Here is a 14,485-nt window from a genome sequence, read left to right on the forward strand (position 1 = left end):
GGGCTATTCACTCAAATTTAAATTTCATAATCCGCATTCACACAAAATAATGGCCTAGTTTGGAAGTACATTTTCTAATACATTACCATGATATATATGAGCGGTATTCAAAGATTACTCAGGATGCTCTATGCACAAAGAAGTATGAATATAAAATATTGTGGGCATTATGCGTGTCTCCACATCTGTACGCATTTTGATTTTGAATAACAAGAGGAAGAGGAACAATGCAACATGTTTAGCAAATTAAATAACATATACAGACACACTCACAAAATAACTTAACTGAGAAGGGGTATTACCTTTTTTGGGTGCAGAAAAACACAACTCCACACCCACGGGGTTGTAAAGTTGACCGCTGGAAATTCCGATACATATTAACTTGCCTTAGAGAGTCTCAAATTGCAATCTTTTGAGTAAACTACAGTGGATGGAACGTAACCATAGTGACGCTTGGCGCATCAATGGGCCCTGGTTAACAGATGAAATTTCGGAACTGCAGTGAGGAAGTTATTTTCTTTCCCGACCTTGCTGTTCAAGTCTGTTTTTAAATATGTTGAGTAGGGAATTTTAATGGCTAGTCTGTTCAGACCTGGGCTTTCGGTATAGCACTGTTTATTCTAATATCCTATTATTAAAGCGGTGCTGCTGTTAACCCTCCGTGACGTGTGAAGGATTGAAATCCCCTGATTGTGAGTAGAGCACATTACTGAGTCGTATATTCAGCTGTAAGAAATAATAGATAATTTACTGTCACTACTAAGAAAAGTTATTTGTTCCGTTTGAACATTTCATACTATTTCGGGTTTTCTTTGCTCTTGGTTTAACTTCGAAATGCATGTGTAGTTTTCTGCTTCTCACCAATGTATATGTTGTATAATGTACATAGAGTTCCAAAACATACTTTAAAACTGTACAGGAAATCACTGTTTTCGGCCATAACTTTCACTTCTTTGTATGAAAAATGCTTACTTTGGGTGAATAATGTAGAATCGTCAGTAAAAGTATGAGGCAAACGGAAAACCGTTGTTATAAACAAAGTATATTTCACATTGTAAGGAGAGCTGTACAGTTAGGGTGCTGAGAGAACATCTCCAACTTTTAGACTGCCAAACGAAATGTATATAAATCAGACTGTTATTTATTCACCCAAATGCATGATCTCCAATTTAAACCCATGTTGATTAGGCCTTTAAATAGTTCGCTGATTTTTTTTGTTTGTTAATTTACTAACGAGGCACGTGCAGTGGTTAGTATAGCATGTATATTGTTTTATTAATAAATAGGAGGATGAGTTTGTTTAACTTTTCCCCTGTATTTTACTATGCCTTATAATCATGTGATCACAATACAGCAAGCATTTAAATTAGCTTACCTAAAAGCCCATTGGGTCCTTAATTCCTGCATATATACAACTATTAAGCATCTCGTTTTTGACAGAATTTCCCTTGGAAGCTCAGCCCATTCTGAAAGTTGCAACGCCTGAGAAGAAACCTGCTCTTGAAGTAAAAGCCAGGAATTCCCCAAGAAATGGTAAATCAATGCATTCCGCTTCACTGTGCTTTAGTCTTATTGTGCAATAGCTCTGATGTCACTGCTTGTGTAACACGCTGCTACCATTTCTGAGGCACCGTAGCGTTTTCAGAGTCTAGGACCCCTTTTGTGGCTAAATGCCTGTTCCTTTTCTCAGCAGCTGGTGGGACAAGACTTCAGCGACTCTTCCATCACACAGGACCCCAGCAGCTATTGTCCCTTAACGGGCTGCTTATCTGCTATGCAGTTCTGTGAGTAGCCACAGTTTCTCAAATTCCAGTAACCATTTATTTTGCATGTAGAATATATTGTTACTTCCTTCGTGCAGCATTACAGAAAATTCTAACAGTCACAGATGGGATGAAATTAAAGGCAAAATGGGGTCGCCTAGCCGTTCCCCCAAGTGGAACTTGGAGTTGCCAAAAGCTTAATATGGCACCCTTCTCTTGTGTCCAGGAATCTTCAGAATACCCACTCACCCAAATATCTTTGAAGTGTCTAGAAGGACTGTAACAGGGTGTTTATTAAAGTGGTGCAAAGCTGTAGGAAGCAAGGAGCAACACTTTTTTATGTGCGCCAAAAACCCTTGCCCGTGTGTATCAAGTTTTGCCAACTGTGACTTTCATTTTTGATGTAAACCCTTAGTTCCTAGATCTTCACTGATGTTTCTCCATGACTCCTTCAACTTTGGGAAAAACCTTCTTCTATTTTTGCTTGGACATTCTCTTCTGTTTTTTGGGGGGAAACGTTTAACCAATATTCTTCAGTTTCGTTTTCATTGTCAAATGCATGACTTTCTCTGAATGTTTCATGGTGTTTAAAGGCCTCTTCTCCGTTGCTGAACCACACGTGGTACTTCAGCTTTTGTGTAGTCATGATCTTAATTTTACGTGCCAGCTCTGCAGTGTGTCACTTTTGATGTATTCATCGGGATTAGCCTCTTAAGTAAGGTGTTTTTGTCAAACTCCCAGACACTGGCTTCAAAGGTTGTCTCGTTCAATTTTTCGGTATCTGCTGTGTATGCACAAGTACTGGTTAAAACATCAGTTTCTAAGACTATTATCCTACATCACTCTCATTTGAGGAAGTATTCTAATGTGCTTATGTTTTTGTGGGAAGTTTTTAATGGCAAGACTGGTCTTGTGTGAATATCTGATAATAAATCGCTGTTTCTCCTAACGAGGGCACTGTCCAGTCTTGGTTTTCTGACTCTCTTCAGTAACTTGACCATTTAACAGTCCACATGTCTCGTTTTGTATTTATTGGTAATAATATACATATATTAGAAAATATGCACATCATTGGTAAGTCACCTTTAGGAAGAAAAGCTGAGGCAGAGTTTGCACATTTTTAGTTCTAGGGTTAGCCAAGACCTTTTTTGATTTTTTCAATAACTATATTTATAATATACTTATTTAAAGAGGCTGTCTTCATCCATTGGTCTGTAGGTGTGTCATTCACATTTTGCTTCCACCCACAACAGCATGGGGCACTGGGCCAGCCTACTTCAGCCACTGGGTAACTTCCATTTGAATGACTTCATTTTTCTCTTTCACGAAGTTCACATCCACAAGCCAGGTAGTACTCTTCAGTGCTAGTGTGTTTTTTTTTTTTATTTTTACAAAGTTTTATATAGCGCAAACTTGACCCGAATCAGGTATCAGAGTGCTTTACATAGCACCAGTTACGTTACATGAGAATACATTCATTTTTGTTAGGTAACGGGAGATTAAGTGATCTGCCAGAATCATAGGCCTCTCAGCGTCCTTATCGAGACTCGAACCCAGTTCCCCAGATTTGAGGTTGACCGCCCTAGCTGTTAGGCCAACTACTCTCCCTGATTCTTCTAACTTTATTTCTCTGGTGTTGCCTTTGTGTTTATAGTCTGATATGAAGAACACTTTCTACCAGCTCTTCCATGTGGAGCATAGGGTGCATTCAGCTCTATCAGTTCCTATCCCCTGCTAATGGTGTTTATAAATTCTTTTTGGAGTTTCCTTTGTTTTTTTTTCTTTTCTGACTACTTCTGTTTCTCAGCCTACCAACTTGTATTTGATACTATTATGAAGTTGTAATTTTCTTCTTTTTTTTTTGCATGCATGCAATGAATTTTATTTCTAACTGCACTCTTGTATGTTATTCTGGTATGAATTTTGAGGGCTACAGTTATATTTGTAAACCAGTTTAGTCCATATGCTCTGTATGTATGGCTTTCTAGTTTGCTTTCAGTGCTCTTGTATGTCGTTATATGTGTATACTAATACAGTCTGTTTGTCTTGGTTGTGGAGCAGTCTAGTGTGCTTTTAGTGCTTTTGTATGTCCTACTAATGTAGATATTTAACTATTCTATTACTTAGTTTCTCTGCCACTTATTCTGGTTTCTTGTTCTATCTGCCTTTGCAACCCTATCCGTCTGTCAATCTACCTTTGCAACCTTTTCTATCTTTGCAATTCTGTCTGTCTTTGGAAGCCTCTGCCTTTCTGTGCAAGCATTTCTATCTGTCCGTCTAAGCCTCTCTGTGCAAGTCTGTCTGTCTGTGCAAGCCTTTCTGTCTGTCTGTGCAAGCCTTTCTGTCTGTCTGTGCAAGCCTTTCTGTCTGTCTGTGCAAGCCTTGCTGTCGGTCTGTGCAAGCCTTGCTGTCGGTCTGTGCAAGCCTTTCTGTCGGTCTGTGCAAGCCTTTCTGTCGGTCTGTGTAAGCCTTTCTGTCGGTCTGTGCAAGCCTTTCTGTCGGTCTGTGCAAGCCTTTCTGTCGGTCTGTGCAAGCCTTTCTGTCTGTCCGTGCAAGCCTTTGCCTGTCCGTGCAAGCCTGTCTGTTTATGCAAGCCTCTTGGTCTGTCAGCGCAAGCCTGCTGTCTGTCTTTGCAAGCCATTCTATCTATCTGTGCAAGCTTTTCAATCTATCTGTGAAATCCTCTCTGTCTGTGCAAGCCTTTCTATTGGCTAAGTCTCTCTTTCTGCCTGTCTGTGTAAGCCTTTTTGTCTCTTTGTCTCCCCAACCCTCTCTGTTTTTGTAAGCCTTCCTATCTTTGTGTGCAGTCCTCTGTCGGTTTGTGTAAGTCTCTTTCTGTTTGTAAGAAATGTATACAAACATATTTCAAAAAATCTTTAGAAGAGGCTGGCAGCCAACAGAAAACCATTGGCTTTTTTCGGTCAGGTATTAGCCAAGATCTTTTGGTTTTTCGCAATTATGTGTATAATATAGTTACTTATAGGGCTTTTTGGCCAGACTTCATCCATTAGTATATCATTCAAATTTTTTTACCAGCCACTTCAGCACGCATCATGGGGTTGTGGGTTATCACACTTCAGCCACTGACTGATTTCACTTGTGAGTGACAGCATGCTTGCCTTTTACAAGGAAAAATACAAGAAAGTTATACATGGAATGCTTGATTTATCTCAGCCACTGGTATTTTTTCTGTCCGCATCCCAATCCATCGTTATTCTGCACAACTTGCCACTTTCAGCCATATGCAAGTCATTCTGGACCCCCCTTCAATGCAAACAGGCCAGCCCGAACTGCTAGGCCATGTCCTCTCTGAACGGAACACAAGCCGCTCTTGACCTGTTTCGACATGATTACTAATCATCAGCCTGGCGTAGCTCTCACAAGGAGTACATCCACACACAAAGTAATCCTCTTTGGCATCAGGGACTACTATGGTAATGTGGCTTTTTTTTAAACCAAAACATATTTGTGGCATTGGCCAATGATTTTCTTTAAACTGATGGCCTTGCTGAGTGCCCAACAATAAGGCTTTGCACAAACCATGACAGAACAAAACAAGAATTGCCAAAGCCAAATGACTGGAAGCCAACTCTAAACCGATTGGCTTTGCCAATGCGTATTCTGTCTGTTTTGCCGTTTTATGACTGTCCGTTGTGCACGCTCTCCTCAGAAAATGCTTCTAGTAGGTGTATTTGCTAGTTCAGCTAGGCCTATGATAAGCTGTGGTTTAAGAATTCGGTATTTGTTAATTAGTTCTTAAACCTTTAATTAGTTTACAAACCTCACGGATCCTTCAGCCCGTTCTCTAATGATCTGGTGTCAAGTTTTCACTTGTGGGGTAAGGGAGGAAGACAGACCACTTACAGTGGCATGGAGAAATGGGCAGGTTAGAAGAATTGAGACTCACATTGTGATGGAATAGTCTCTGTAGGCATATCCCATATCTCACGTGCCACATTGTTCAATTTAGGGCTCTGCAGCAATAAACATCTTGATCCACAATCTGCTAATTGGGCTTGGGCATATTCTCAGGCCGCTAAACCCTGAAAATCTATAAAACTCACCAGAGAGACTTTTGTGTAAAAATTACAGATTTGTTAAAGGCTGTTTAAAAACTGCCCAACAAGCATGAAATGGACTCAATATGGTAATGGTAAACATTGCATAACTATTTTACGTGTTTGTTATCGATGAGCAGATGCAACCAAATCCTTAGTCATAATTAATCTAAATCTTTAAAAATATTCATATAGAATGTAAGCCTCGGTATACAAGTCTTATGCAGCCTCGCCCGTTTAATCTAACTTGATCCCATGCTTACTAGCAATTGTCATGGAGACAATAAAATGAAAACATGGGCCCATTACGTAATTACTTTAGCGTAACTCTCAAAGAACGGTGCAAAGTATTCTCAGTGCCTAATGTCTCAATAGTTTTAGTTTCAATTTCCTATTGTGAATCAACAGAAACGGGAGTAAAGTACAGCAGCATCTAAAATACCACCATACAAGGTCTCCAGTGGTATTTCATGCTCATTATACATCCGACAGTGCCCACTCCTTTTGTTTAGTACACCTCATGTCCAACTTCTAAGGTGGATCTTTTGTTGCCCAGTGGAAACGTGTTGGGAGTTTGAGGGATGGAGTAGGGCAGGCAAAACACAGCAGAAAGAGGCCTTGACTAGGATCCTACAAAATATAGCATATTATTTCTTATGGATAGCCTCTAAGTTTGCTGAGGTCTGCACTCTGGAGAGCTAGAGTTGGTGATGGAGTGTTTTTAATTGTGTCTTGAGAACCGAAGCCTGTGGCCATTGCCACACCTGCGTGCCCCATCCAGAGGCTGTGGAATGAGAACAGCATGCAAGGAAGAGGGCATAACTCATAATGGGTGGTACTGCCAGTTATTGAGTACCTACAATTCTTTATTTTGAGAGGGAGGGTACTGCACTTCTCAGCAGCTGTGCAATACTTTTAGTTGGTGAGTGCCGGCACTTCTCAGATCAGGTAGGTACAGGGTACATGTACATCTATTTTTCCATTTCAAGCAGTGCATATTTCCCCTCGAATCTGAGTCACGGGGCCTGAGGGACTGTGAATAAGCAAGTCTCTGTGAAAGGTCGTGTTTTGTGCGAAATTTGGCATAGTCTGACTGAAGAGAACTTGTATACGCAAAATTGCCAATTCCTTCAAAAATTGAATGTATGGTAACCAACAGGCAGTGTAAAGAATTTCTGTGATTAATGGCCACACCAAGGCACCTTGGGTATACTTATGGCGAAAAATGATCGGCTGCTTAGTGGAAGGAACATCTGGAAAGAGCTTTATGGAGAGCCACCGCCCTAAAGTAGGTTTAATTTGTCGCACAATCTGTTCCGTGCTGGAACAGGTTAAAGAGCGGGTCTGGAGAGTAAACCTAAATGAACGAATGGCTTGCATTTTTAGGAGACACTGCTGTGCAGCTTGCTTGGATCAAAACTGCATATACTGAAATGTGCAGAGGAACTTCACGGAGGTTCACAGCTGTGGAATTGTGCTGGGTTGTGCGGATACAGCTGTTTTGCAGGTGACTGAAAATGTGGTTCCTAGAATGTTGCTAAATCGGAGTGCTGGTTCACGATTTACAGGTTTTGAGCAGAAGCTGGATATTAAACATGTTTCACAAACAAAAACATGCAAGCAAATTATATATCCGGCAAGGTTACAAGCAAATCTTTTATGTAGACCCTTTTTTATTATCATTGGAACTTTTTTTTATTCTGATAAATGTGGCAAACCTGCGATGGGCTAGGAATTAGTAAAGCTAACCTGAGAAACCCTTTCACCCATAAAGGACCTATTCTGTTATTGTATGTATAAATACTGTACGTACATTATACATTGTGTAGTCGAAGGCAGCAAACTGCAAGTTTGTTGATTCAAAATCATCAACTTTGCAAACTTCAAACCAATTGTGGACGCTATGTGTCCAGTTCGTAAGATATATTAACTCTTGATGGTTATGACCAGCTGAAAGGAATGAACCAACAAAGATTGGCATTATACACTCTGTTGTATGATGTCTGTTGCCTCTCAAAAACAGGACAAATCCCCTCACTCGGGAGGATGCAGCAGTGAGCTAGCCTTATTAAACGTTACCATTTCTGATTTGACATTCAGTAGGATACTTTATATGGGCTGCGTGGAATTTGACAAAGCAGTGTAAATTTAGAACACAAGATGATATTCATTTATGAAAGCTACGATTATTTGCACTAATGATTTCCCGATCCCATAATTTGAAATAGACAAATGTAAGGCTTTAGCAAGATCATGTCAGCACAACATACACAATATGTAATAACATACTGAAAGGCGATTTGGTTCCGCCCTCTTTAGCCATTGACTTGATTGGGCATGCCCCTTCAGGAATTGGCTTACTGGGTTGTCTTTCACATTTTAGTATCATCCCATAGCATTTCTTGAATATATACGTTTTTGGTGTACATTGTGAATTTGAAACGATGACGGAAATAAATCCCTTCCTAGATCTAGCCCTGTCCAGCTTAATGGTAAAAAAGGAAAGAAAAAAAATAACCCCAAACTCCAGCTGAGCCTGTGTTATCTGATGCTTATGCTTAAAAGCATTGGAAACCAGAGCACAGAAGGCTTCAGCATGGAGTCTCTGTGACAAATTGTGCTAATAAGGGGCTAGCCAGATTCTTGGCTTCTAAGTCATTTTTTTTGCACCCACATGTTTTGCATCCTGCTTTTACTATTCGGATCAGCTTGATCCAACACACGTTAAGGTGCTGCACCTGCATGTGGATGAGGTTATCACATTACATAGTCCACGCTAAAGCAGGGGGTTTACACCACAAGAGGAATGGTTCTGAGAATATAGATATGCTGTTTGTTCCCGTACACACTGCTTCAGTTATATTACAACCTCGGGAGTAGCCAACTAATTTTGTAATTGTTAGTTGCAATTTTAATTCTTCTATTTTAAAAGATACAAGTCGATCCTAGAAAATGTACATTAAATAATGTTGTGGGTTTTTTGCACACCTAATGGGCTGGGATCTTTCTGCACGCATATCTACCTCCCTGGTCATAAACCAGTCAATTAATTTTAATTTATGGATAGATAGTGTTTTGGAACCTTAATTTTACTGGGAAGCGATTATCCTTTTGCTAGGTTTTATTGTAGTTACTGCTTGAAATCGGCAACTTTATGCACAGCAATGTAGCGACCTACAAATATTTTTGTATCTCCCATTTGGGGCATATGTCTGGTTAAGTATGCTGCACTTTTATACATTCTCTAGAAACCACTGTAGCTACTTTTAAGAAGTTGCATTGCAGGCGGATGTTAAGTATTAGAACAAAGAGGTAGATGGCTCCAACTTGGGGGGGGGGGGGGGGGGGTAAAACACCCGCTGAAAATGGTTTGAGTTTTAAGACAACTTCACTTGTTTAAGTAATGTGTGAATAAATCCCCGATTTCTTTAGCTACCCATTTGAGGAGCCGATTGAGAACCTCTGGCATGAGGAAAGTAACTTCTTTTCCCTGACAATACTGTGTTGCTGTCTGTTAATGTTTGCAAATTTTGCATGACGGCATGCGCTTCTCGGTTGAGCCGTAGACACCCAGTAGTAGGATATTTTTATTATTTTTTAAGTCATTCTGTATTGCAGTGTAATTTCTATTCTACCATCGCTTAATTGTCTTGGGTATGTTTTTCCCTTTTCTTCCTCAGCGTCTGTATTCTAATGTTTTCGACTATCTACATGAGATCTAAAATCATTATCCTGGAAGAACGCCTCTCGACAATGGGCCCTTTTTTTGTGAATGAGTAAGCATACTTTTACCTAGTTGGTGATCTAAATATTGTGTGTGTTAATGTTGGTTGAGCTAAATTGGTGCCAGCACTCGTCTCGTGGTGGTGATGTGATAGTTAGTCTAGTGACAGACAAGACTTCTGAGAATAGACTAAGCAATCAATATATATTTCCAAATAAGCAGACAAAATAGCATCATCTTACTCAACAATTGTCCTTTGCTTAGTTGGAACATGAATGCTTTCAACTCACTCTGCACTGTTACCAATTACCATTTTGTTTTCCTAAAACGCGATGCACACTGCCTTGTGTATTATCTCCAAATAAAGTACTGGGGACAATGAATCTTTGAAGTTCTTGAAAACAACGATTGTACGCTGTGGAGATTGAGAACAGTCTAAGTTGTTAAACCCAAGAGGAAAACTGTTGTGATGGATACAGAGTGGGTTGCTGTACAGAAGTTAACAAAAGATGAACTGTTTCCGAAATTCACTGACAGGACATTAGTGGAAGCGAGTGTAAGAGTGTCTGTACTTGATATCATGCTCTGGGGCAGCAAGACTTAGCTATTCATATCTCAGAGGCGTGAGACGGGTAGCTGAGATGACAGTGGCCCTCCTTTTCGATACCTAACTAGCTTCTAGACTTGATACTGCAAACAAGGAGGTTATTAGTATATACAACGCATCCAGTTTATACATTTGAAGAGGAGTGGGATGGAAATTACATTAAATAAATGGGTATGTCTTTTAATTGGAGGCCACGAAAATAGAAAAGGTGCAAAAAGAAAGTATACAGGGTACAGGTGTTTACAATCCAGTAAGGACAGCAGAGTAGATTCTTAAAATGAGGTTTATTCTTGGGGACTGTTACAGTTTTTAGAGGAGGGACAATGTGCTAAAAATAATTATGGGGGAATATAATTTGCGTGTCATGACTCTGAGACAGGCTTAGAGTGGGGGCAAGGGGTGAGGTTGTGACAGCTGAGAACTCCTCGACAGAAAGTTGTGTAAACATTAGGTCTATGAGGTAGTCGCTGTGCATAGTGTCTGACCAAGATTCCCCCTACCCTTTCAGGTGAGACAGTTTGTAGGAGTGGGTAGATTGTCCCTCTTCACATGGAACCTATACATCAGTCTTGGTTTATTCAGCAATAAATTGAGATATCTATATCGGGAAACAACCTTTACAACACAGTCATTACATCGCACTACCTTTACATAGCAGTAATTATGTCCCAATCTCCCTGGACACAGCTGACCTTCAAAGAAGAAATTGGGAAAGGTCTGGTGAAGCCCCCCTGCTGCTTGTGTACTGACTGGGGTATGCCCTTGATATAGGAATCACCCCATTTTATTTCCCACCTCAAAGAAATCTCTTCAGTGTGGCTCACCATCCATCATGACGAAGGAATGTGTGTGGTACGTGCTTTGCAGAAGACTCAGACTCCTGCCTCTGCTCCTTCAAAAGCTTTCCTTCTTTGGACTGAACTTTGGCAGCAAGGATGGCTTTTCCAGGAGAGCTGCTCAGGTAAACCCTCTGATACCATCTCGGACAGACTCCCTATCCCACGCGTGCACACCAGTGTCCCTTCCCTGTAACATGTGCGCCTGCTGGAATATGGAGAATTTCAGTCTGCACCAGATTCTATCTGAGAAATAATTCTCAGACTAAATTAGAAGTGGTCTCCTTGTTGGACCATTGAAAAAAGGTTTTTGGGAGTCCTGAGAGAAGTGTGTGTTTTGAGTGTGGTCCATCATGAGAGGGGGATTCAAGTGAAGTGGCGCTTTTTAGCGTTAATGTATATAGGATTGATTTAATTGTTGTTGTATTGCTAGTTGGATTAATTCATTCATTGTTGGTCCTGTTTAAGATAATTATGAAGAAAGTATGTATGATTAAATAATGAAAGATATGTTTTTGAAGTCGGAGCAAAAATGTTAAACAAAAAAGATTATTAAATAAAAGTTTGTATGAATAATAAAATAAAATATTTATGGGTGTGTTTATGGGTCACTAACAATGTTGGATTAATTCCACTTAATTATGCAGAATGGTCGAGTGGAATATTTATTTATATGTTTAAGGTTTTGTTACCCCTTTGTTCTTGAACCTAAAATCAGGTATTAGGTGGTGCCCTTTGTGGTTAGGAGTAGAACCATTATTGCATACATGTTGCCCTCAACAGGGTTTCTGTAAATATAATGGACGTGAAGCTTTCTAGGAGTGCTTCTGGAATGCTTTGTGAAACCAATAGGGCCGGAAATCTCCAAGAATAGGAGTGTTTTTGCAGGAGTAGATTTCCTACTTAAAAAAAAAGACTTTACTGGTGCTCAGTTTTGTGAAATTGTACACCAATCGATAACATTTTTCTTCTTGTTTAAGATTTTATGTCAAAAGAGGAAGAAGCAACAGGGCCTTTCTCCCCCTACCTCAATTTATTACTTGACCCATTTTCGTTGGACCTTTTTCACAGGTTATTTCAGAGGAGTTGACCAGACTCACCTGTACTCCCCTGTGATCATAACAAAAAAAACCCTCTCCGAAGCTGGCTACTTCGGTGTTTCCCGTCTCCATTTACACACCAGCTGGGTGGGAGATGGCTTCACTGACACGCCTCTCTGTTGAGCTCAGGATTATTTTGCTTCTTGTCATCTGCTATCAACTGCATCCCTTTCGCTTCCAGTACGCTCAAATAAAAATCCTAGCATGGCTACTCCCACAGTGTTGCTTTCTGCCCTACCCATCTCGACTGTGCCGTCTGTCGCAGTCACCACCTTTCTATTATTGACCCCACCAGGTCTCTTATAACGGATTAATCTGGGTCTATACTTGTAAAAGATTGTTTCGGATAAATTCCCTGCTTGTCTTTGGCCTCCTATCCTCAAATATCTAACCATTCTTTTTGTGGAATGCTCAAAGAGTGAGCTAAAAAGAAAAGTGACTCTCAAAGCTTGCTTGGATCTGCCTCTCCAGAATTTCTTTAAGTATGGTATTTGTTTTAAAATATTTTCAAGGGCATGTCCAAGATGGCAGCTGAGTAGCTGTGCTTCCTTGGAGCTCTGCCGCCCGCTTTTTCAAAAGTTGTCGGTTTGGCATGCTCCGGGACACCACCATGACTCAACTCAGTGGGGGAAGCATTGCAATTTTGTGGTTACATCGACATCCAGTACCGAGATCTCCGGCCTGCAAGGAAAAGCGCAGACAACTAAAATAGCGTCCGCCACAAGTCTTGATCCTGACGGCCCTGCATTGCCTCCGGCCCCCATGTATCACATGGACATCTCGGAACACAATAGCGGTCAGACCTGCGGTCGTGCTTGTGCGACCAACGCTCACGAGTGCAGCACGGAGGCCGGATCTGGGCTGTGGCAGTGATGGCAGGCTGGATCGTGCCCCCTCCATTAAAAGCCATCTTCAGCCTGCATTGAGAAAATAAGAGGCAACAAAACTTCACAATGGGCGGCCCTTGGATGGGGGCGAGGCGCTGGGCGGCACATACTGGTGGTGATGGTGAGGTGCTGCTACTTACGGCCACAAGAGATAAATTGCAGCGATTCTAATTTCCTGGCACAGAGAAAAAAACAGGCTCCTTGCAGAGAGCAACATGGGGCATTGCGCGTAGGAACACCTGTCCCCTCGGCGACCGCATCAAAGGTTGATGTGCGCTCTACTGGAGTGGGTGCCTCACTGAGGGATAGCGACACAGCTGGTAAGACTCCGAGACCCCATTTGCACACCCTGAAAAAGCAGCCCCACCACAGCACTCTCAACCTCTGCCCACCGAGGGTGTGTCCAACGCTTTAGCTGCTTCAGTGAGCTTTGGACCCCCCTGGGCCCTACAGATCTAGCAGCAGCGGGGATTTAGCATTAATGTTTCAGCAGACACATCTAGTGAGACTTGCAGTTAAGGGGGGTCCCACACGCAGACGTAGACCTTGGGGAGACTACTTCCAGGGAAAACCCTCGTATTTTGGCTGCACTGGGGTCAACCTCTTCCCAGCCCCCCCCCCAGCTCCTCTGGTAGGATTCTGCAGAAGAATTCTCTACCAAGAGTATCCCCCAATTGTAAGGGAGCACATATAGACACACCAGGTGGCGGTGACCTGTGACTCCTGACTTTCTGTAGTCAGCCTGCCTCCATTGGTAGGTTGACCTGGTGCTTAAATGGACACGCACCGCAACAAAAAAGACACCACTTTGAAAGACACGCTCAGTAAGCCCCCAGCCAAAACATCTGAGCAACATTGGGACGCCTCACCCACTGCACCCTCCCAAGCGTCTGCGACGATAACAGACTCATAGGAGGAGGAGGCGGCACCTGTCACCCATGCCTTGTTGGAGACCATACTTAGCACCATAAGAGATGACATAGCTGCCCTCAAGCAGGACCGGGCAGCAGATGTCAATGACATTAAGAAAGACCTGGGAGAATTGGACCAAGGAGTGGTCATCTTGGGACAAACCTATGACTCACAAGAAGAGGAACTAAATGACCGCCGACGTGAATTACTAGAACTGCATGACAAAATCGAAGAACTGCAATTGCACCTTTAAGTCCCTCTCCAGGAGGACTCCGGGGAAACTGGTGGACTAGGTCATTTGCTTATTCCTCCATGTGGCACTAGACCTTGCAGACAAGGACATAGTTTTGGATTACACCCATAGAGCGAACGACCAGCTAAATCCCCTGGCGTGCCTCAGGATATCCTGACTTGCTTGCATCACTGCCATCAGAAAGAGTTGTATGACAGGCATGCATGCTTTAACCACACACGTGCCTCTACCATGCAGCCCGAACCACAAATGTCGTAACCACGCATTCCTTTACCACGCACTTTCATTACCACACACTCTTATTGTAACAGCATGAATGGTAAGGGGGTATGCATGGTTAAGGTT

The 14,485-nt window shown here is 41.8% G+C and overlaps 1 protein-coding gene across 6 annotated transcripts in view; it reads left to right on the forward strand.

Moving 5' to 3' along the window:
- The window catches only part of GRAMD2B (GRAM domain containing 2B), a 463,109-nt gene that overhangs the window by 401,989 nt on the left and 46,635 nt on the right, over positions 1-14,485 (forward strand). For 3 of the 6 annotated variants that reach the window (XM_086961100.1, XM_086961104.1, XM_086961103.1), the window contains 3 exons: positions 1,441-1,533; positions 1,694-1,784; positions 9,502-9,597. In XM_086961100.1, coding sequence (XP_086817226.1) covers positions 1,441-1,533; positions 1,694-1,784; positions 9,502-9,597 — 280 coding nt within the window. Of the gene's footprint in view, positions 1-1,440; positions 1,534-1,690; positions 1,785-9,501; positions 9,598-14,485 lie in introns of all 6 variants that reach the window. The other 3 variants (XM_086961099.1, XM_086961101.1, XM_086961102.1) reach the window with 1 other exon arrangement.

This window comes from Lissotriton vulgaris, chromosome 3_1 (assembly GCF_964263255.1).
Source record: "Lissotriton vulgaris chromosome 3_1, aLisVul1.2, whole genome shotgun sequence".
NCBI lineage: Eukaryota > Metazoa > Chordata > Amphibia > Caudata > Salamandridae > Lissotriton > Lissotriton vulgaris.